The sequence below is a fragment of the Misgurnus anguillicaudatus genome, chromosome 24, assembly GCF_027580225.2.
Source record: "Misgurnus anguillicaudatus chromosome 24, ASM2758022v2, whole genome shotgun sequence".
Lineage (NCBI taxonomy): Eukaryota > Metazoa > Chordata > Actinopteri > Cypriniformes > Cobitidae > Misgurnus > Misgurnus anguillicaudatus.
The window spans coordinates 11,305,236-11,330,575 of NC_073360.2; the positions used below are offsets into that span (position 1 = coordinate 11,305,236).

The 25,340-nt window shown below is 38.0% G+C and overlaps 1 protein-coding gene across 1 annotated transcript in view; it reads right to left on the bottom strand.

Annotated features, from left to right (window-relative positions):
* Positions 1–25,340, bottom strand: part of gbe1b (glucan (1,4-alpha-), branching enzyme 1b) — a 174,246-nt gene that overhangs the window by 62,841 nt on the left and 86,065 nt on the right. The window contains exons 11-12 of the mRNA XM_073863520.1: positions 13,778–13,888; positions 12,722–12,893 (exon numbers count right to left, since the gene is read on the bottom strand). Of these exons, the coding sequence (XP_073719621.1) occupies positions 12,722–12,893; positions 13,778–13,888 (283 nt within the window). The remainder of the gene's footprint in view (positions 1–12,721; positions 12,894–13,777; positions 13,889–25,340) is intronic.

The window sequence follows — 25,340 nt, forward strand, 5'->3', positions numbered from 1 at the left end:
TTGACACTATGCCAGAGATATGAGGTGCTGTAATTGCTGCAAAGGGTTGACATACCAAATATATTAAAGTTAAAACAGTACGGCTCACTTCACCTGATTTGTTGTGCTCAGAGCAACCATCATTATGTAATGAAATCATTTTTGGTAGGCAAAAAGGTCAATATTTTCAGATCTGTCAAGCTTTCTAATAATTTTGGCCACCAATGCATATGTAAATGACACTTAGTTGCATTTAAATACAGTAGACGACAGTTCAAAGACTAGTCTGACTTTGAGCGTAAATGCGGCAAATTTTTTTCACAAATATGCCAATTAGCATGTCAAGAATATATTTTTTATTTCATCAGTCCAATGATTCCCACCCCTACCCAAGACTTCTTTAACATCTGGTTATGATTCCTGAACATTTCAGCCTCTCTATAATATGTATTACTGCCCGGGAAAACTAAAGTCTTTTTTGTGATTACTGTTTCCGACATATTTCATCCTACATCAAGTAAAAACATTCTGTTAACATATAAACTTGTTATATTTAATAATGACTGAGTAAGGTCATGTCACAAAATTGAAATCAAACTAGATTATCATAATAACAATAATAATAATCATAACTAGATTAATGAGACTTCAGCCTGGATTTCACAGACAGTGTGACATATCACTGATATGATATTTAATGATATTAGTGAATTCCAAACAGGCCTAACAACCATATTCAATAAATATGCCCTTTCTGTACTGTAGCTTTCTTGGTAAAACACCCCAAGGTCATGGGTTCGATTTTATAGGTTGAATGAGCATCGAAAGTCACTTTGCACAAGGTCTGCCACAAGCATACTGTAAAATGTATAAATGTAAGATGGGACAATCAGGCCTTCACGTTTTTCCTGGACTGACAATCGTTGCTGACAACTATTTGTAACAAACCACTCTGAGAACAATGAGCCTTTCACAGGACCTCAACAGAAGCTCACAATAACAGCATTTTTGTACTCTCTGAATCATTCAGGGCACGATGATCTCACCGAGACGAGCAGATGGCTGTGGAGGTCTCAGGCAGAGCTAAAGCAGAAATCCAGGGAATATATCTGCGAGCCGAGCGTGTGCAGTGGAATAAAAAGCAAAGAGACGGATGTGACAGTCTTGTCAAGCGGAGTGATGAGATAATGAATCCGTCATCATCCGACAAGACAACATCGTAAAACAACAGTTGGGTAATTGAATTCAGAGGAGGCGCTTTGACAAGCAGGAGAACAAAAGCAAAACAACGGTGATGAGGGACGTTGTAATTCAGAGGGAAAAAGCAGAAGAAGAAAGACGGGAACAAAAACGGACGTCGGGATGAGGTGAAATAGACACGGAATGACAGCGCTGTCTATTGAAAGAAATGAAGTAGCTGTAAGAGTTGTGTCAAACTATAAGCTAACAGGGAAAGGAAAGCGTAAATCGTGTTTTAAGAATGAATCTGCACACCGCCTCGTCCCTAGACACAGACATGATTCGAAGACAATATGGAAATCAACGTAAACCTGGGAATTGGAGCAATAACGGAGGACTTTTCACCCAGCAGCCCCCGAAGAAACAAACAATAGAACCGCAATGTGCAAACTTCCGGAAACTTCATCAACTTAACTTTATACGAATAAAGTTGGTTCGCTGCATTGGGTTTATGTAAGGTGTGGGATTTTACTCATGCATGCATGCATATATATTGTGTTACATATTTCAGTTGTAACAACACAGCAGGCATTATATTCAATGTGACCCGGATTTTATTAGCCAAATATGTGCATACAGATGATTGCATAGTATAGGTGTGAATCGTTTGGACCCTCATAATTCGATCCAGAATGGATTCTTAGGGTCACGATTCAATTAAGAATCGATTATTTACGCTCAAAGTGAGACTACTATTACTACTAGTCTCTGAACTGTCATATATTGTATTTTAATGCAACTAAGTGCTCAATAAAACCATTCTCATTTGCATGACCGGTTTCGGTTATCCGCAAGCGTGCCGCACAAGCCCTGAAAAGTGAAGACAAAACGCCTTGATCGCCCCCCAGTGACTGGTCCCAGTATAGGTCATAAACCCCGCCTCTCCATGTTATTCAATGGGACTTGAGACCAACTGCACAAATTTAATTACACTTCAATTATCTTTTTTCCGAAGCTGCTTCTGTCATTTACTGTAGTTTTTATCACACTGATGTAAATTCGAGTGTTTGTTTTTATAAAAGTTTGTTTTTAGTTAGTTATTTAAAGAAACAGTATGTAAGAAATGTATATCAATTAATCATAAAATGACCCTGATATGTCACTAGACATTAAGAAATCATTTTCATTTCAAATACTTATATCACTGACAACAGTGGTCTGGACAGGATATTGTCATTTAAAAAGTGGAGTTGCAGCCCTCAACTGATGTTTATGTTGTCATGTTGTGTATTGGCCACCAGTTGTGTGATTGCAGTACCAGTTTTAGCCACAAGTTTTGTGATTGCAGTACCAGTTTTGGCCACAATCCTACATACTGTTCCTTTAATGCTATAAAAACGGTGTTGTCACGTCATGATTGACAGCTGTGATTTGTGCATTCTGCGAAAGCGAGGGCGGGGCTTTGCTTTCGCGGCTTTACTTCCTGCTTACTACAGCGCAGGATTGGTCCCGAAATCGCTACTGCACAGACTCAAGACCCAAGATGTCAGCGCTGTATCGGGACACTGACGGCTTCACTTTTCACCAATGGAAAGGAGCGAAAGGGCTTCGTCCATCTATTTTTACAGTCTATGGTTGTCAGACATTAAAACAGGTAAAAACTCGTAATTAAGCAGGACTTATTCATTTTACGTTAACAGGCAGTAACTTCCCTGAACTGCCATTGTTTCTCTCTGCCACTCATTGAACAAAGTAAAAACAGAGGAAGATCCCAAAATCTATTTTGTTTATTTTCCAGTTTGGATTTAATCAAATGGTACTAGATGTATTTCGATTTTTTTCTTTCTCTACCGCTTGTGTAAGCTCCACACAAGAGAGCGAGACGCCCAACAGACACGCGTGCGAAAGTAAGAAGCGTGCAAGCATTGCTTTTTAATAATCGATTATCCTTTATCCACCGGTGGGTGATCGACACAACGTCATGCTACGTTTAGGTTGCTTAGCAACGGCAGATGCTACGGGAGCGCCCAAGCGCTTTGGAAAGAAAGTGGAGAGTGGTGTGGTTGCATTTTCCATGCAGTTTTAGACATAGATATGTATAATAAAGGCTAGATGTCTCGCCCGCGCTGCTGGCTAATGGAGGTCGAAGCCCGCGCCTGGCGGCCATTTTGTTGGGGCGGCTCGCTCACTCGTGGCGTTGTGTTTTGATGGTGCATGTGCTTTTGGATGGGCATGGCTTGCTCAGTTTTCTACTGATATTCAAACGGTTTGGTTTGTCAAATCATGTTAAAGCATCCAGAATTATAGACGGTTTCATCGGACGCACATGCGCTGACGCGATACACGTCTGGATCCGAACTTTACGTCCGGTTTCGTTTTTTTAATGGTCTGACTAGTTGCTAAACTGATCTTTTGAACAAATGCCTCGTCGAAAATAACAAATGTTTTGGTTTCTTAGGTAATCTATGTGTTGTTTTTTGCTTGTTATATAAATAAACTACGTTTAAAGTACTTTGTTGTTATTTATTCTTAGCGGAGTTCACCAGAAGTTACGTGCTGACCACGACAGCCGCTTGTTTATGTTGTTACTGCTGAAACCGTCTCTACCCCCGTTAATAACGTTTGTAAGAAACCAAACCATTCGAAAATCGGTAGAAATTTGAGCGGTAGAAGTTATGGTCATTCAAAAGCACATGCACCCCTAAAACACAATGCCACAAGTGAGCGAGCTGCCCGAGGGAAGATGGCCGCCAGGTGATGACGTTAGAGACTCCGCCGTAAGACATCTAGCCTTTATTATACATATCTATAGTTTTAGACATGAAAGGTAAAGCTCCCCTTATTCAGCTTATTCTTAAAAGCATTGAAGATATTACAACTTCCACCAATCAGAGAGGCTACTGAATTTCAAAAGTTTTCTTGAGTAAAATTGGGCATATCTGCCATTTTTCGGTATTATCGAGCCCTGGAGCACCCACGGGGTCGGCGCCTATGAATGAGTGGATCTTACAAAACCTGTTTTAAGAAATGACCAGGTCATCTTTTTGCAGGAATAAAATAAAGCCTGTGTTTAGGGCCAATTAGTAACCTTATTTTAAAACATAATTGTTTGAAAAAAGTACTTAAACTGTACATAAATACAAAATGACATACATAGAAAACATCATGCCGGTATTTGTTGTACTGATTTTAATTTAAGATTTTTTTTTCCTATACATTCAATGTAATAGAAAAAATTGGAATAGAAGAGTTAATAGAAAATTGTACTATTTAAAAATAAATATCCTTCAGGTGTAAGGCTTGAGATATGACAAACACAAAGGATGAATATAAAACGCTATTGGTTCAATAAATGCGTTCCTTTAAAAAGTGGGATGCCTTGAAACCATAAACCTGTCTGAGCTGCAGTGTTGTTTTATTGCACGAGCCGTATCCTGGCAGTGGTCACATCTCCAATTTTCACACACATATAGAAACTCAACGGCAAGGAAGAGAGTGTGTAATACAGTTAAAACTAAAGCGTAGTGTTTGCTTCGTCATGGTGAGGGCCTTCAAAGTCAAATAATGATGAAACATTGGACACAGAGCTGAGTAATGGCCTCAGATACAAAGTTATATAGAAGCAAAATGTACTTTAGCACTTAAAGGAATAGTCTACTCATTTTCAATATTAAACTATGTTATTACCTTAACTAAGAATTGTTGATACATCCCTCTATCATCTGTGTGCGTGCACGTAAGCGCTGGAGCGCGCTGCGACGCTTCGATAGCATTTAGCTTAGCCCCATTCATTCAATGGTACTATTTAGAGATAAAGTTAGTAGTGACCATTCTCATGAACGTTTTTCCTATTTTAGTAGAGTAGTTATACTAGCTTGTTTGGTGTTACAAAATGAATCGTAGCGCTTTTCTAAGCGGATTTAAATGAGGAACTATATTTTATGGCGTAATAGCACTTTTGGGAGTACTTCGACTCGCCTGAAAAGTCCGCTCCCCTTCTCACTCTCATAATGGGAGAGGGAGGGTGTTACTGCGCCGAGTCGAAGTACTCCCAAAAGTGCTATTACGCCATATAATATAGTTCCTCTTTTAAATCCGCTTAGAAAAGCGCTACGTTTTATTTTGTAAAGACTACTCGTCTTAAATAGGAAAAACGTTGATGTTTTTGGTCACTTCTAACTTTATCTCTGATTGGTACCATTGAATGAATGGGGCTAAGCTAAATGCTATCGAAGCGTCGCAGCGCGCTCCAGCGCTTACGTGCACGCACACAGATGATAGATGGATGTATCAACAATTCTTAGTTAAGGTAATAACATAGTTTAATATTGAAAGTGAGTAGACTATTCCTTTAATAGAATCGGATGGGGAAAGGCGACTTCATATTATAACTGTGGTAGCCGAACTCAGCTACGGCGAGTAAGCATAATAAGAGCCGAGAAGTATCGGTTAATGTACATGCCGTCATTGCCTAACCTCTTCTATAGAAACTAGTCTATTATAAAAGACTATACCATATGTGACCCTGGACCACAAAACCAGTCATAAAGTTTTTTTGTTGAGATTTATACATCATCTGAAAGCTGAATAAATAAGCATTGATGTATGGTTTGTTAGGATAAACCTCTACTACATACCCAAAACCCAATGCAATTTTGCTGGCGCTACATGACATGTCACTTTGTGGTGTTGACAAGTTAAGTAAAGTATCGCTAACTTCTTTCTTAAATCCCCTTCAAAAATACTAAATGCACCTCCCCTTTCCTTGTTTGGGCAATGGTCCTGACTATACTATGAATAAAAATGTCAAAAACAACAACAAAATAAAATGCATTCATAGCCTAAGGTCACATTCATTTTCGAAAAACTCTTATTTTTTTCAAGAATACGACCTACAAAAAGTAATAAAAAAGGGTGACATAAACCAAGAGTCATAACTTAAGAACATATTTAGTGAACTTGACAACTTATTATCAAGTACAGACAACAACGTCGCTTTATAATAAAAGCCGACGGCAGTCTTTCAGGCCTGCAGGTCTTTCAATTTACAACGTAACCACAGTCGAGAGGCGCCCTTGAAACAAGGTCGCCCGGAAAACCCGAGCATCTATTAGCATATGCAAACACAGCACTAGATGAGATGATCTTTTTAAAATGTGATTCAGGATTAAAGCTCGAATGACCTATAGCTGAATCACATACACAACACTCGCTTTCAATCGGTTTAGTATCTTCACCTTTCATCTAACATAAACACCGAGCACATTTAGAGCTGAACGCAAGCAGACTTTAATAGCTAATGTGGGATGCAGTTAACATTTAATACATCTATAAAGACAATGAGGTTACTCTTTGTTTGTATGATGATCCATATCAAAACGGGTCAACAGTTATTTTGTTTAGGAATTGTTTGTGCAGTTACACATCAAATAGCTGAGTGATAAAAACTTTGTGTTGCACCACCTGTACTGCACGTTGGTCCCTCGATCCAGCATTTACTTGTCTGGATTTGTCTGAATGCAGTACATTCAAAGATATAATACAAGCTTTATTAAATAACTAAAGTATTAATTTCAATATAAAAATTATATATTGTTGATAATTAGTAACATCTGGTTGTCATTAACTGTTGTAAGCTTTATTAAAGGGGACATTACACAACTTTTTTAAGATGTCAAATAAATCTTTGGTGTCTCCAGAGTACATATGTGAAGTTCTAGTTCAAAATACCATATACACAGCAAAAAAATAATTTTCAAGAAAAAAATGTCTTGTCTTGTTTTCAGTAAAAATATCTAAAAATTATTTAATTATAATGCTTTTTCTTTAGCAAAACAACCCAAGAAAATAGTTTTTAGACCGAAAAAATATAAAATTTAAGTGATTTTTTGCATAAAACAAGCAAAAAAAATCTGCCAATGGTGTAAGCACATTTTTCTTGAATTTTTCTTGAATTAAGTGTTTAAGAAAAATGTTCAAGATTTTTTGCCTACCCCATTGGCAGATTTTTTGCTTGTTTTATGCACAAAATCACTTAAATTTAATATTTTTGGTCTAAAAACTAGACTTATTTTCTTGGGTCATTTTGCTCGTCAAGAAAAATATCTTAATTCAAGAACTTTTAGATATTTTTACTGAAAACAAGGCAAAACTACTAAGACATTTTTTCTTGATAATAATTTTTTGCAGTGTAGATAATTTATTATAACATGTTAATAGGGATGCTCATATCAGTTAATTTTCCCGACCGACAACCGTAGCTTCTAAACCGAACATTAGCCGTTAACTTATAAGATTTTAATATGAAATTGTCATTGAGTAAAAATACAGTTGACGGTTGTCTGTGAACTAGTAAAAACAAAAGATTTAATTTGAACGTGCAAACAGCAGCGACAGATCAACAACAGAACCAGGATTCATACATTATCAGATATTCACGCAACATTACCTTATTAAAAAGCACGCGAACAGTCCAGAGGATTAATATCCAAAAAGGGCAGATTGTCTCCGTTTCATCTACCACAGTGGTCATTTCTAAAGCAGGATGCTTTTCAGAAAGTTTTGCTTTTGCGTCGTCTTCCTCCGTTTGTGCAAAAAGAGAGATGTTTATGGACAGGGTCAGAGGCCATCAGCGAACGTCTGTCCGGATGTGCGCGAGACGGACTGCGTCATCTTGCGCGGACACGAGCGTGTCTCCGTTCAGCTTCCAAACACGCATACAAATGATTTCTCATACAAATGATTACTTTATCAGACCGTCAGGGCAGCAATAATTTGTGTCATTTACAAGACATTCACAAATTAAAGATAGAAAAAGTAACGAAATGTCTGTCGGCTCATGACGACACACACCATGTATTAACAAATATTTTTTTTATTTTAACTGATAATGTTAATCGGTCATAAATTCTTACCTTCGGTTAACGGTTAAACGGTCAATGTTAGCATCCCTACATGTTAAATTTGGTGTTAGCAAAAATGTGCCATATTTTGGGTGTGTCCTTATAAATGCAAATGAGCTGGTCTCTGCACTAAATTGCAGTCCCGTGGTTGGAAAGTGCAGATTAAGGGGCGGTATTATCTCCTTCTGACATCCCAAAGTGACCCAAAATTACCTATTTTTTCACATGTTTGCAGAGAATGGTTTACCAAAACGTAGTTACTGGGTTGATATTTTTCACATTTTCTAGGTCGATAGAAGCACTGGGGACCCAATTATGGCACTTAAACATGAAAAAAGACAGATTTTCATGATATGTCCCCTTTAAGCTAAAGATACGTTTACATGATACTAGTACTAAAAACTGTTGTCAAACAATCCCTATTCATAAAAACTTATTTACAGATTAAACTTAAAAACAGAATAATGGCTAAAAGCTGCTGTGTGACAAGGTGTACATCTAACACGCCAAAAAAAAAACAAATATGTTTTTATAAGCTGTCGACTTCAAAAAACGAGCGTTTAGACACAGAAATGGAAACAGGCAACTTTTCATAGTACTCCTATTAGTTAAACTGTGTCCAATAGGGGGAAACGTAGTCGGCGATCCACTTTATTCTCCTTTATTCTCCTTAAAGACTGGGTTTTACGGCTCGACAGCTTATAAAAACTTATTTCTGGGTTATTTGGCTTGTTAGCTGTACATATTGTCCCAAAGCAGCTTTTAGGCATTATTCAGTTTTTTGTTATAAGCCAGAAATGACAAGGAGGCGGCCTCTTGCAATACAAAGTCAATGGAGACCGTTGGATTGCTTTCCCCCCCGGTGGGCGTGGTTTTTAGGTTATGACGCGCTGCGCTCTGTCTCTATAGTCCCTTTCACACATACAGTCTTTACTGGTAATTTACTGGTAAATTGCAGTTAACATGTCATGTGTGAACAGAACCTTTCCGGTAAATCAGTGCTCCCAATTTACCAGTAAGACAGGTTGTAAGATTAACGGTAATTTGCCGGTAAGCGCTGTGTGTGAACGAAAAATATAGCATTACCGGCATTTAGATGACGTCAGACCGCGCTGACAGATCGGGCGGGCCAATCAGAAAGTTTTTTATAGAGGTGACGCGGTTTCCCCCAGACTGTTTACGGACGTTTCCACACACATGTTGCTTAAAAGTCGAGCACACCTGAAGTTAACATCTACATTTCTTCACCAAAGTTGTTTAAAACAGCTTACCATCTAATTGCCAAATTGCCGACGTCCTTAGCACACCATCTGTAAAGCCTAATGTGCAAACGCGCAGGTTCCGTTTGACGCCGCCTAACGCAATGTTGTTTGGTCATGAGCAACTTCGCGACCGTTTGCCACAGATGTGAAAACAACAAAATACGGACCGTGGATATTAAGTCATAACCCGCCGTTTACAAATACGACACGGACGGAGCTCGCCGGCCGCGCGTCACAGGTAACTTCCGTTTTCTCTCCGAGTTTACCGGTATTTTGATACTGATGTGTGAATGATGTCTTACTGGTAAAAAGACGGAACGTCACTGCATGTGTGAACAGCACATTTTTGTATTTACTGGTAAATTCATTCTGGTAAATTCATGGTAATTTACCAAAATTACTGTGTGAAAGAGGCTATTGTCACAGCCCTCATACCTGAATCTATTTAGTGTCATAACTCTAACACAGAACAAAGAAATAAAAGGAATAGTTCACCCAAAAATGAAAATTACCCGATGAATTTACTCTCAATCTATCCTTGATGATAAATTTTTTTTCAGACAAACACAATCAGAGTTATATTAGAAAATGTCCTGGCTTTATAATGGTGCTTCTGATTTAAAGCCCAAAAAACAGAAGCAATCCACACGGCTCCAGGTGGTTAATAAAGGCTTTTGTCGGCAATCGATGCAAACTTTGCAAACTAAAATAACTAGCTTCCGATAGCGACCGACGCGTGTTCACAAGGAAGTACGTTTCCAGCGTATGACGTAGCGTACGAGTTTGCGCTCTGGCTCATCGTGCTCATCTTTGTTCTGCATTGCAAAACATGGCAACTTTTTCTGTGGCCTTTTAGATTGCAACTTGTTAATGCCTCTGCAGAGTAAATGGGCGGTTTGGCCAAGTTGAGGGCAGCTCAAATTGATTTGCTTGCTCAAACTATTTGTTCTTGCATTGCAGTGGCTAAATGACTCCACGGCCATTGATCCAGTGAAATGACGCGTCGTCCTGTATTTACCATTTTTCCCCCTTCGCTTTGGCATTGACACAAAGACCCTGAAAACCACTGATGGATACTGAATCGCTTTGATTCATGAATTATTCAATAACAAGTGGATTTTTCTTTGTATTATGCAAGAATATAATCCGAGGTTGGCTTTGGGTGTATTGCACAGGTGCTTAATGCATAACCACTTTCATGATTAATTTAAAATGTATATTGAAAAACGATATTTTTGATAAAATAGCATACTACTCTACTGTACATGTGAGATAATAATATTTTACAGCTAGATTTCTCAACCTGACTGATATTTGTATCATACTTTAAACATGAAACTTAACTTCTGATAATCCATTCACGTCACGGGAGCAAAATTACCATTATTTTGCAACAAACATTACAGGTATGACTAACCAAGTACGCAAACAAACATGTGCACTGTGTTCTTCCGCCTTTGGCTTTCAGAAGCCAAATAAAGAATAAATATTCAGCTGGGTCACAACACCATTAGGCAGGTCATTTCAGCCAACAGAGAAAAGCTTTAACAGATATGTGCTATTGCCGAAGACCGGGCCACATTCATAGCTGTCATTACTGTTAGTGGTATTGGCAGTTCAACTGCTGCAGTAAACAATAACAGCCCTCCTGTGTGCATGATGTTTGAATCTGTCCATATGTTCACCAGCACATTGGTCATTTGTGGGGTCCAGGCAGTGTGTGTGCGATATAAATAAACCATTGGCTGGAAATCTGCCTGGATTGCCTCTGTTAAACTGAACAGGGTTTATTGAAATCAAGCAGTCTGTTTTGTGTGACCCACCTGGTCAGCAGGTGGGGCTCATATGCTGTTGGGCCTGGTACAGATTTAACTAGTTTAGTGATAATGAGCACTTCATATGACACTAAAGCCAAGATGATAAGTTAAGGATAAAAACACTAATGCTGCGTTTACACCAGCCGCGGTAGAGGCGTCAAGCGCGAGTAATTTCAATGTTAAGTTAATGTGAAGACGCGTTGACGCGTGTGTGGTGGTCTCGCGGTTCGAATTGTGCGTCCGGCGCGGTACACGCGAATGGTGCTTTTTGTGCAATTTGCGTTTGACGCGAATTTGCGGCTGACGCTCGAGATTAAAAATTTGAACTTTGGCGGATTTTCGCGCCGTGTTAACCAATCAGGAGCCTGCTTGCTGCTGTGGCGGCAGCCCCACCCGGAGTCACTCATTCAACCTGAAGGAACGCTTTATATTGTCCGTGAGCAGTCACCTGGAGCTATACGACACAAGTTCTTATTTCTATAGAGACAGGAATAAAAAGGACCTCGCTTGGAAGAGTGTCAGTGAGGACATTGGGCAACCTGGTAAGTTGTAAATACACATTTCACTTTTGAGTCACGTGACGTTTATCGACCTGCAGCGTTTATTTTCCCCCTATAGTAAGGGGACTAAATACAAACCGGTAACTCTCTCGATAAATGCACAATCAACATCAGACATCCTGCAAACAGACAACCGCATAGCACTTGCCCCTCCCACAAGAAGCGGATTTTGCCTCTGACACGCGTGTCAAATGCTTGCTTTTTCCACGCGTCTACTTCACTCTAGACGCACGAATGCATTCAAACTGTTCAAGCGGCAAACTAGGCACGGTTTCTTTGATGAAGCCAATACTGAAGTGATTTAAACTGCAATTCATCGACTGTCCGCTAGAAGCTGTCTCCAAAAGGGACTTAATTCCCATAGACCTTCATGTTAAAATGCCCTACTTTGTTTTTGGTCTATATAGCTAATTTTTCCATTCATGACAACTGTGAGGAGGGTGAACTAGCCAGTAAATCAGATATCTACAGTAAATGTAAGCTGGCACTTTTTCCATTGAAAATGTATGATTCTAGCTATCATGTAGCTAGCTCAAGCTGTGATGCCGTCTACATTCTTCTAGCCAGTTTTCTTTTATCATACAGAATTACTGTACCACCCAAAAGTTTGGACACATTACTATTTTTAATGTTTTTAAAAGAAGTCACTTTTATTTGATAAATCTAAGCTTGATGAGAATAAGTATCAGAATTCTTGAAAATTTGTATCACCTTGCCTGCATTTCTGCTTATGACTAAACAAAATGTTATTTATGTTTGTATATGATATAGTTTATTTTCCTAAATTTCCAAATAATTTCCAAAATGCCCTATTACGTTTTCACTTTGGAGTTTTCCAGAATTCCCCAGATGATGTTCCCCTTTGCAACCCTGATTTATAATCTACATCATGACCATATGTTCATTTCCGGGTTCACTATCCGTCTTTAAACCCAGGGGAAATTCCAAGGGTTATGAAATAATAAAAAACACCAATAGTCTGCTGGAGTATTTTCTAAATCAATGCATCTGCAAGGACTCACCAATGAAGTTTAGGTAGCCCTCCCCTCCCAAGCCGTGGGTAAGCAGTCGGATCATCTTGTGAAGTTGAATGCCCCGATCAATAACAGGGTTCATTGGAATCAGAGAGCTCATGCTGGTGTACATCTCCTTGTCCATCAACCAGAAGGCCAGCGTCTTGTCTCCCACCAGGGCCTGAACAAGCAGATAAACTGTTTTAGCAAACATGGGGCAAGAGCTTGATAAATCGCTTTTGAGGGTTGATCTTATTGGGAAAACGGTGAGCTATTGTCAGGAAATGTAAGGATCATAAGTAACTTTAACCACAATGCCGTGTTTTACAATACAAGGTTTTTATGTACTTTAACATGCTAATTACTTTGAGGATGAATAACAGTTTGGTAAATAAATTGGCATCCATAAACAGATTTTTATTTTTATAGGAATTTTAGACAGGAACATGAGAGAGAACAGAAAATTATGTGAAGATAAGTTGTAAACCAGATTAAAACTCGCATGACCCACATAAGCACCATATCTCAATGGTGCCCAAATCTGGCTTCAAAATCCATACCTTTTTTGTAATGTTAAACCATTGGTCTATTCACTGTAAAAAATGTCTGTAGAAATTACAGTATTACTGGGTATTACTGGCAACTGGCTGCCAGTAACTTACTGTAGATTTTACATTTATGTTATTTACTGGCAACATTTTGTTCAAAGTTAAATGAACATGAAACATTTTTTGACTTTATCTTCTACAGTAAGTTACTGGCAACCAGCTGCAAAATTACAGCAAATATTTTAGAGTGTTGATGAAGTTTTACTGTGTTTCAACTTGGATCTTATATTAAGTGAGTGGCATACATAATTATTCCCAAACCTCAGAAAAAACAAACAAAATTAAAAAGAAGACAACAGCCAAATAAAGATGAGTTATAATGTGTACAGACAGGATGGATGTGTTGATTTCTCATATATTTGTTGTCCCGGGAGAACTACAGCCTGTGGTGACACTAATTTTCATTTCATTTCACTGAACTGTAAGCACAGAATGGAAGTGCACGGTGTGGTAGTACCTGGTCGTGGCTCTCGGCGTAAGCTATGCATTTCTCTCCGTACCGCCTGTTGGTCATGGTGTGCACAATGTTTCCCATGTCCCAATCTTCATCCTTCAATTCCTTCAGGATCTGTAAACGGATGTGAAGAATAAATGGGATGTTCAGGAAAACAAGTGAAAGAAGGAAACAGCAACATTGACAATTTCACAGCAGCCTCACCATCAAATGTGTTTTTGATCAAAATGTATCATGGCCATATAAGTTACTATTAATGTAAATGGGTGAAACATAAACGCATGCATGTAAATATAGGATGTATAACGCACATGCTCTAAAAATTGGGTCAAAAATGAACAAACACAGTCGTTGGAGAAAATGTTAACCCAGAAAATTTTATATTTGACCAACAATGTGCTAAAAAAAACAGGGTTTTGGGTCGCAATAACTCAGGATAGGTTCAATTACAACCCATTGGGCGCACAGTAGTCTTGCGTAGCCAGACCATAGACTGTAAAAAAAGATGGACGACACGACGTCGCCTCCCACCATTGTAATGCATTGAAGCCAAAAATGTCCGACCACGGTCCCCGCCATGTTATGTAAAAACGTCAGTTTGGAGCCGAGGCATGCGCAGAAGGAATCGTCCATGAAGCCAGAGGCGGAGCCGCGGTATCAAACTTCTGCCCAAACGCTCGCGCGACCAATTCAACCACTCCAATCATAACGACACGCCCCGTTTCTATAGCATCAAATTACAAGCCAAAATGAAACTTATCACAAAAATTAACACTTGAACATATATCAGCGTGATAACAACTACTTGAAAGGACCAAAACCATCTTTCGAAAACTTTTATTGGAAGTGTAAATATTTTTTTTATTTAGAGCAAAGTCCTATTCATTTGAATGGAGAGGGCGGGGTTATGACTTGTACTGCAGCCAGCCACCAGGGGGCGATCAAAGAGCCAGAGGCTTCACTTTTCAAGGCTTATGAGGCACACCCGAGCCAGACCTTCAATACTGAAGGTCTGGTGTTTTTCGCTGCTTTTTCTGGACAAAGTCCGCCCACGAGCTGTTTGACCGACAATAACCAATCGCAACCGAATAGCATCTAAATAAACAACATTACTCACCATAGAACAACGTTGTGCACTTCATCAACAGCCACACCAATGAGACGCTCCTGTTAAACGTCTGTTTGAAGCATATCTCTTCATTTTTTAACACCTACAAGCAATTTAGGAGAACCAAACTTTTTGACTCCACTTTTGACTCTTGGACGTCTTTTAGAGAGTCTATGCTGCGAACTTTGCATATTTTTGAGAATCCAATGTTTAGCTGATCATGATAACCGGTCATTATTATCCACGTGAACACGATTGATTCTCTTCCTCAATGGAACGTCAGAGCTTTGTTTTCCAGGGAGCAAAACTAATCACGACACTCGCGTCTCCTGGAAATCCGGTTTATGTCAACCAATCAAAGACGACTTCGACATTCTCACGGGGTTTCCAGAAAAGTGTACGAAAAACATCAGACGTTTAGCCAACAGTCTTTGGGCGTGACGTCTGAGGCTGAGACTAGGCGCACAGCAACATCATTACTCCAGACTACTCCCCTCTCGCTCAAACTTCAGAGACAAGACAATATTACTGCGCCCGAGGTCGAAAGTGCTGCATACTAAGTGCTCTTCCGCTATACAATATAGTTCTTTACAGTAAAAAAATCACCACAACGTTCATGTAACAGTCTTTAAATAGGGAAAATGAAGATGTCTGCGTGCTAGTCTTGTTGTTTTTGTTGTTGTTGGTTTGATTGTTGTTATTATGAGACCAAAGGCAAATTTCCACATGTGGACAATAAAATGAAAATGAAATGAAATGAATGATGAAAACATGGAAGTGTTCAGTGGCTTTTCAAATTCACCCCTGTTTGGATCCTAAGGAATGAATGGGGCTAGGCTAAATGCTAACACATTCATGATGCGCTGTACAAAGATTAAGTGCACACATTCGAAAAAGATTGGTATGTACTCATTTGTTTAAGTTGAGGTAAGAACTTAGATATTAATCGGCCGATATTTGATGAATTTGAAACCATCGGCAAATCGGCAATAGCACGAAAAAGGCCGATACCGATTGTTTATTAATTAACTGCATAAAGAAATCCATTATATGTAAGAAATGAGTTAATGTTGTTAATAAAATAAATGCTGAATAGCTAAAACCACCTTTGAAGGTTGTCATGCTGTCTTATTATATTTGTTTTAGCTTAATTTGTGCCTCTCTTATTATGTTGGTCAGTTGAATGTTAATTAGATCCAATCCATGTTCAGTAAAAATAATTTGATGCAGAAATAAACTAGCTAATAGACCAACTGTATAGTATTGTATACAAGTGTTTAATATCGGTATCGGCCAGAAGTTGTCTGTTTAAATCGGTATCGGCCCAAAAAAAATCCTATCGGTGCATCCCTACCTCACAACATTATTATTTTTCAAAACTTTGACAAAAAATATTTTCAAAGGAATTGTATTCTTACAGTTATTCAAAGATGCACACATTATTTCGCATATGATTTGAAAATTAGACGAGAGTATTCATATAACGGCACTGAACGTCTCATGGCAATAAATGTACATAACTTGAAATGAATAAACAGACAAGGAAGCAGGATTGACATGTAAATTGTATTATTATTACTGGAAAAACAGCAATATTACTGAAATAAACTCTGAGGTAAATGCGCAAAACACGCTTTAACTGCACTTACAAGTCTAAATAAGCAATAACAGTGAAAAAAACATTATTATCTCTTAAAACTTTATATGACAAAAATTATATTTAAAGGAAATGTCTTACAGTTATTCAAAGATGCACACATTATTCCATATATTATTTCCTGTTTAAGAGCACGTTCGTCTCTAGCCTCGCTCTGTTATGTAATAGCTGATTGACATGTGCGCATTCACCGTCTTTCAAACGGGTATTATTTTGTATAGTTACTTCCTTAGGAAAATTAGCCATGATTTAATTATTCTGTAAATGATGTTTTTTTGGCAGATTGATTACGATTTGTATTACCCTAGTTTTACTACAAATACCATGGTTATGGTTATTTTATTATTTTTTTGCCCACGAGGGTATTTCCTCGTCAATTTTTTGGTTCCACTCCGCCCGTGCACCTATGCTTATATAGTTCACTGACTATATGTTGGAAACAAAAAGACATATTATTAAGTTTTAGCACTTTAAGGCGTGCTGTTACCATGTACTGACAGTGCTTAATCAACACTCGACTGAGTCGCTAATGTCAACAACACGGTAAGAAAGCGTCAGTCAATCTACTTCCTCTCTACGTGAGCCACGTCTGAGTCATTAGCATGAATGGAGTTACCTGCGAACACACATCCTTGTGCTTTTCTCATCGCAATTTATCACCACAATCTCACTCAAACTTCACTTCTCACTTTCAGTTCTGTGACAGCACTCGCAGCTCAGACCGTTATGCCAAGAAGATTCGTCGGGAACAGGATAGAGACGCACATCATGTCGAAAACGTATTAAAGCAAAAGTACAAGCTGTGCATCCAGCGCAAAATTTCAAGACTCACTGCATGTGGATGCGGAAGTGTCAACTGCACATATATTATGACTAATCATTAGTATAAGTATTTGTTAACCATTGCCTTACCGTAGTTTAACCATCCCCCCGTTCATTTAGCATAAAAGACAGACGCTTTATTGAAAATCCTGCAATAAATTCAGCATAGACTGAAACGTTAAAAAAATATGCTATCCAAAAGTGAACACGCTGCTGTCAGTTTTACTTTAAGTTTTACCCATCAGCAACTTTTCGGAGGGCAAACAAGAAACAAGGATTTTTTTTTTGTATCCCTTACATCACTCCCAACGATCTCTGTTAGTGCCGGGCATCTTTACCTCACATGGGGTGCTCATGGACCTCTCAGAAGCAGCACTGCCTGACTGACAGCTGCTTGGGAAGCCCGTCAACGTGACAGGCCGTCATGTGTTGGGTCAGATTGGGTTTGACAGGTGACTGACACACAGGAAAACCTTTATATTAGCCCACAGCCAAACAATCAATGAAAAGACAAAAAAAGGCAGAGGTTTTGTAACCTGCAGTGAGAAGTCTTGTAGGAGGACTGAAAGACAGCGCCTCTTTGTTTAACAGCGTTTGTTGTGAGGACCCTTTAAAAACATGTCGTATGTATATCGCCATCAGGTTGTGATGACTGTAGGTCACTGACAAACCAGATGTGTGATTATATTTGATTTGTTTACTCATTAAATCACAAATAATATTATTCCGTATATGTTACAAGCCTTCAATGTTATGCTCAACTCAATGCATGTAGTATACATCCAAGATCATTATAATTTTGTCTGATTTGTGCAACATCAACGGCCATGAAATTACAAGGCATTCAAATTGCCTGGTAATCATTGGCTGCGTTCTTTAAGATCAATGGCAGGAGAGATCAAAGTTGAAATTTGTCCAGTGTCGCATTTCAGCGTTTGACCCACATGCAACCTAAGGGCGAGTGTGCTTACACTATAGAGAAAGCACTTAACAGACAGAAATGGACAAAATCCATTTAAAGGGAAATAACCGGGTTAATCTGAAGTCAAGTACTTTCAAATAAACTGGACCATTTCCATTCAAATCAATGGATCTGCAGTGTTCTGCAAACTGTACACTGTAAAAAGATTTTTTGGGTTAACTTAAAGGGCACCTATGGTCCGATTCACAATTTTTACATTTCCTTTGGTGTTTAAGTGTGTATTAGTACATGTTAACGATATGCAAAAGGTACAAACCCTAAAGTAAATGATGATGCAAGTTAAATCTCTTTTCTTGGACTACAACAAAAGCACGGATTGTAGGCAACAGTTTACTTCCTGGGATTGGTGATGTAGACAAGAACGACATTATCATACAGTAATTCCTCCCGCTTGGTCTCACAGCCTGTAAGTTAACTCCTGTCAGCATTGCATTGTGAGCGAATCTTTCAAACATGGTAAGGAGCGCCACATTTCTTGATGACGTCAGAGGTATTCAGGCCAATCACAACGTACAGATTAGCTGGCCAATCAGGGACACAGAGCTTTTCAGATTGATGATAACAAAATAACAATTTTAAAATAAATAAATATTTTTTTAGCAATGAAATACACTGAAAAGAAATGATTCATTGAATTTAATCAATTTTTTAAGGTAAGTGGTTGCAATCAATTTATTTAAGCTACATTTAAACAAAATTTTTATATTTTATTTTACGTTACGTTTTTTGTTTAAATGTAGCTTAAATAAATTGATTGCAACCACTTACCTTAAAAAAATTGATTAAATTCAATGAACCATTTTTTTCAGTGTAGGTAAGTAAGTGTTTATATTACTTGAACTTGCCTTTTTAAGATGAACGAACAAATCTTTTTTACAGTGTATTGTTTGTGTAGAAAGGGTTTTAATCAATTAAAAATAAACAAAGAGTCTGGTTATGGATGTTATCATTAACTCTTATCATTAACATGCTTCCCTGCCAATGACGATAATCCATATTTCCGCTATTATCCACTAGGTGATGCTCTTACCTAACTTATAAAACACTGAAGCATCCACTGATCCAAAAACAGTAAAAAAAAAACTCTGTGTATGTTTTGATCATCACTCTGAATTTGATATCTAACAAAGCCCTTTTTTACTCGATATTTAGATTTTTTTAAGAAGCTACCCATATTTGAGAAATGATAAAAAGAGAAAAAATAAAGATAGGATATTTTTGATTGAAAGCAGAGGGTCTGTTCTTTGATTTTATATATTGTATGTTTATATATTTAAAGAACTACATTTTCTGGAAGGCATTACACTTTTGTGAAAATCATAAAAAATGCTGGTGCTGGCTGGCAACTTTTATTAAAAACGCGGCAGCAAAATAATTAAAAATTCAACTTGTGTCCAATTATTTAAACTGCATACAAAAATCAAATGCTGTTAAACCTATTTTATTAACTTTATAAGTTAGTAAACATTGGCAGTAGGGCTGGGACAACGCGTCGACGTAATCGACGACGTCGACGCAAAATATGCGCGTCGATTCGTCAGACCCAAAAAGGCGGCGAGGTAGAATAGTAGCAACGCGAGTGGCTTCAGTCCACGCCGGTTTCACACAGCAAGTGTGAGAAGTACGTGCGGCGCGTGTTTTTTTCAGCGCCCATGTTAACAAGCATGCACCCCACCGCATGAGCAGCGCGAGCTCGCGGCTCTGTAGCAACAGTGCTGCAATCGTTTCTGCGTCGGTTCTGCTGCGCTGCTCACGCTCAATTATGTGAAAGTGCTTTGTTTATGGTTTAAATGCTCGTGGATTGACACGAAAAAGTGTCATTTTACCATAAAGTCATGAATGTGATGCCAAGTGTGTTTTAAACAGTCATGATTTTGAGCAATTTAACAGAAAGCAATGAAATATGTCACTGTTGCCAGAAGACTGCGCTTTCATTCTCTCTCTGTCCAGCAGTAAATGAGTCCTAATCTATCTTAACAAACTTAAGAGAGAGATTTAATAATATATGTGCTTCTTAAGTCTATAATTGTGTTTATATCTGTCATTAAATGGACTAGAACAGCACGAAAACAATGTGGAATAAACAAATCAAGTTTTAAAAGTTACACTGACCATCGAAAGGCACATTAAAGAGGTTTTGCTCATAAATGCATGTAAAATAAAGTAATTTGAACTTGAGATTTTTATACTGTTACTAAACTGCACAGTATGAGTTGCAAACGCTTTACTGAATGCTACCTCTGACTAAGAATGCATTATTTTGCACTTGTATAGTCTTTTTTATTTTGAAATTTTAAGAGCAATGAACATATATTGAAATGTTTACATTCAGATATGTAAATCAACATGTATAAATTGCTATTATTTAATTAATGGGGAGATAATCGAGAATCGAATCGAAGTCGAATCGGACTGATAAAATGAATCGTTAGATTAATCGATGCATCGAAAAAATAATCGCTAGATTAATCGTTTAAAAAATAATCGTTTATCCCAGCCCTAGTTGGCAGCTCAAATCTACACTGTAAAAAGGAAAAGTTGGATCAACTTAAAAGACTACTTGAATCTGGAATTTTCTCAATTTAAGTAAAAAAAATTAAGTTGAAATGCTAAAATATTTTAGCTGCTACCAATTGAAGTAATTTTTATGTTTTTTCACCATAACTTTTTCATTTAAAGGTGCAGTGTGTAATTTTTAGAAGGATGTCTTGACAGAAATGCAAAATAATATACAAAACTATATTATCAGGGGTGTATAAAGACCTTTCATAATGAACCGTTATTTGTTTATTACCTTATAATGAAATGTTTTTATCTACATACACAGAGGGTCCCCTTACATGGAAGTCTTGGGCCACCATATTTCTACAGAAGCCCTTAACGGACAAAAGTTTTTTATTTAGTTGTCTCTGGTGATGACCTGTTTGTCCGGTGGTGGCTACTGTAGCTTCTCTATGTGTTTCAAAAGGGAGGGGTGAGAAGTGGACTGAGCTGTTGGTTGCAATTCACAACCTCACCACTAGATGCTGCTAAAATTTACACACTGAACCTTTAAAGTGAGAAAATTTACGTTTCTAAATCTAAATTTGTTTAGGTATTACGTTTTTTTTTAGAGCGTCTTTCGCCTTTTACAGTGTATATGCATATGCAGTGTATATGCATGTATATGCAGTGTGTATTATATCTAAAATGTCATTATAAATTGTACAAATTGTCTTTATGTAAATCTCAAAAGTCAAAAGACCAGTGTAAGAACCATCAAATGAAGATTATTCAGTGAAAGTCTAAGCATAAGATAAAAGAGGTAATCTTGCACCCTAACCCAGACAATTCTGATTTATATTTTGTTCATAAGCACAATTTCTTTAACTTAGATCTAGAATCAAGACTACACTGCATACAGATCGGCTCTTTTCCACCATTACAGAGAGGTGAACTCTTGACCCAAACTGTCTGATAGCTCAGGGCTGCACAGCATTACAAAAAAGATCTATATACTTTGGATACGTAAGGCAATTGAGAGCAATTAACCAAATGAATGAGGATGGATCCCAAAATACAGCGCGCTGAGAAATGCAACCCCAAATGACTGTGAAGTGCAAAAGGCCAAATGGGAGACGGGTCTTTTGCTGTTTATCTTCTGACGTTACATACCACCCAGCTCCCCCTCAATTATCATCTGACAGTTTAATTTCTGTCTGATCTTGAATCCTATCGCTCTTTTCCGTGAGTGAGAACTCTCTCGTGACCTCTGCCTATTGACACAGAAACTGAAATGATTTGATGTAATACATGACTGCATAGCAACAAAGAAAATGAGGGGGGGCATTATCTGAGTCACTTATTGTGAAAGATGCAAATCTGGGTTGCATTTGCATTAAAGCATTTTCTGAAATACAGCACTTTAAAAAATCTCATGGCTGCATAAAATATGGACAAACCCAACTTTTGGGTTAAGTTAACCTAGAAAATTTTCGTATTTGACCCAACCATAAGTTGAAACAACCCAGCACAAGTTCATTTAAATCCAGCAGGTGGGCTTGTCCGCATTTTACACAACCATGGGTTAAACAACCTAGCAATTTTAGAGATAAAATGTGAAATGTATTATTTTAGAGGCTGTTCCTGGAAATAAATCCACGATTTTTCCATTGCAACTATTTCTGAAATGACAACACCATGACCGTATCACTAAACCAGTCCATATTGCACTGCTGTCATTTTTTTGAATGCATAAATGTAAAGTACTACGAGAACGCAAGTGAGAACCAAGGCTGCAAGACGAAAACGCTATTGACTTCTAATCTGCATCACAGATGGATTAACTAATATAACACCTGAAATGAAGGTGAGGATTATCACTAAATAATGACTTCATTTTTTCTGCTGTTAATCACACAAAGAAAAACCCAGAAAATTGTTGTGCAGACCAGCGATTTCTACCTTTACACCTAACAGTATGTTTTGGATTCATATCTAATTCAATGCATCAGCATGAAAATAGAGATCAGACAAAGAAAGACCTCCAAAATATGAAGTGATGCACTTTACAATATGAACCCCAGACACTGCTTTTTTGTATTTATTGCTAATGTAAAATCATAGATTGTTGATATACTAACATATTTACATTTAACACAGATACATGAAAAGTGAAACAAAATAAGTATAGTCTTATGATTAAAAGAAAAAAATAAACATTTGGTTGCTTGTCAGTAGCATAGTTGTAGTATATTGCGCTTACCGTGCCAGCCAAAATATATTGGCCTATTTATAATTTTAAATAAAACTTTAAATAAATTAGTGTTAAATTGTATTTGTTAATGTTTTAATATTAATAAGATAAGCTTTTTGATTACTAAAATTTTATTTAACCTCCTAAGACCTGGATGTCCACATTTGGACATCAATTTTTTTTGTTGTTTGCACCATAAAACTTAATTCTATGTAACTGGAACCTGTTGTACACAAACGTGGACAATTACACTGCTTTATCTTCAAAGAAAAATCTATATTATATTGGTATATCAACGATACATAACGGTACCAAATATATACAGATGTGGCCTTTAAAAATGCCCGTCTCAGAGAGCAGAACGCCACGAGCACTTCCGAAATTCTGCGGTATCCTGCAGAAGGGGGGGTTAGGTGTGGGACGCAGGAATACAAAAACCTGTAGATGGCAGTCATGTTTCATGTAGGCCATACTGACGACAATTTGTGTGCTCGACTTCATGCTGAGCATACTGTATGATATTGAAGTAACATGACACGGATTCTCGGTGTTTAGGCAAACTTTGATGTCATACACATGCATGCTTTTTGGCAAACATTTGGTTGGCGAAGTTTTCTTTTGCCAGTTACATAAAGATGTTCTTCATAAAAATCCGACTCAAACTCGCATCATTTGTCTTCATTTTTTCTGTGTACTTACAGTAAAAGAGACGTGATGTATGATATCCGAGTCTTATAACAAAATAATTCGCGAAGACCTTTAAAGCGACCGAGAGCATTTGCGCAATATCATTAACTAATTTTACATTTAGTTCATTTTTGCATCTGAACGTTTTTAATAGCTTAAACATGGTTGTGATGTGTACGTATGTACATGTATATAGGACTTTTTAGAGGATACCTGATCATAAACAAAAATCCACGCACACAGTGGCGGCTCGTGACTGCTTTTCCAAAGTGTCATGTGTGTTGCTTGTGTTTTCAAAATATGTGTTCATTGCGTCATGTGAACCATGTGCATCACGTGTTTTGTCAAAATAAGTGCCTGCTGCACACGCGTCAAAACAGTTTAGGATAAAAGAGACGCTCACATTTACAAAATACACGTAACACACTCCCTTAACAGTAAACTCTGATTACGCATGAGATTATGCGAGTATCTGGCAAACGCGAGCGTCTCTTTTATCATAAACCCTTTAGACACGTCTGCTGCAGGCACTTATTTTGACAAGACACGTAATGCACATAGGTTCACTCGACGCGCCGAACACATTTTAAAAATTACGAACCACACACGACGGGCTACATACATGTTGTTGCGAACTTCGCATCGTGCGCCCTCGAAAAAATAAGTATTTTCCGTAATGACTGTGTAAAAAGGCCTTATGAGAGTCATAGACTTTATGTTTTTAAAAAAAACAATCTAATGCTGCATGCACACTCCAAGTGACCCTGTCGCTGTGTGTCGTACGTCTCTTTCAATAAGGTTGTTAGGAGGCATTCCTAATTCTTGCTGTCCAAGTAACAATCATACACAAATGAGTAACCGTCCACTGCAGTAACTCACGAAAGATAAATAATGTGACCTCTATGCTTCACTCCCATTGGTTGTCGCTCTTGAAAGTCGCTCATCATTTGGATAAAGTTGAAGGTTTTTCAACTTTGTCATGTCGCTGGACAATTTGTATGTTTAGATGGAGCTTCACTCTCTCGCTGTTCTTGCCCTTGTGAGACAACAGCATGTAAGACCTTCTTCACTAAGCTTTAATTGTTTCCATTACATTTCAATTTGGTGGACTCGGGCAGAAGGGCACTGGCTAAATTAAAGGGCTTTTGTTATGCTATGCATTGGAAGAGACAGCGTTTTAAAGTGGTAATCAGATACAATCAGGCAAACTTGTGCCGCACGCCTTATCTGCTTCTCTTATTAGGACATCTTAATTTCTCAAAGGCTCTGAGATGTGGTCTGGTTGCCACTGTGGGCTCAGAGGTCGGATTAATCAGACAGGTTGGGCGACACCGAGATGTGTGTATGAAAATGTGTACAACACATCAGACCGTCTGGCCCAATACAATATCAAACAGTTGTTACTGCTTTAAAGGTGCAGTGTGTAAATTTTAGCGGGTTCTAGTGGTGAGGTTGAAAATTGCAACCAACGGCTCAGTCCACTGATCACCCCTCGCTTTTGAAACGCATAAAGAAGCTACAATAGCCACCACCGGACAAACATTTCATTGATGGAGACAACTTAGTAAACAAAGT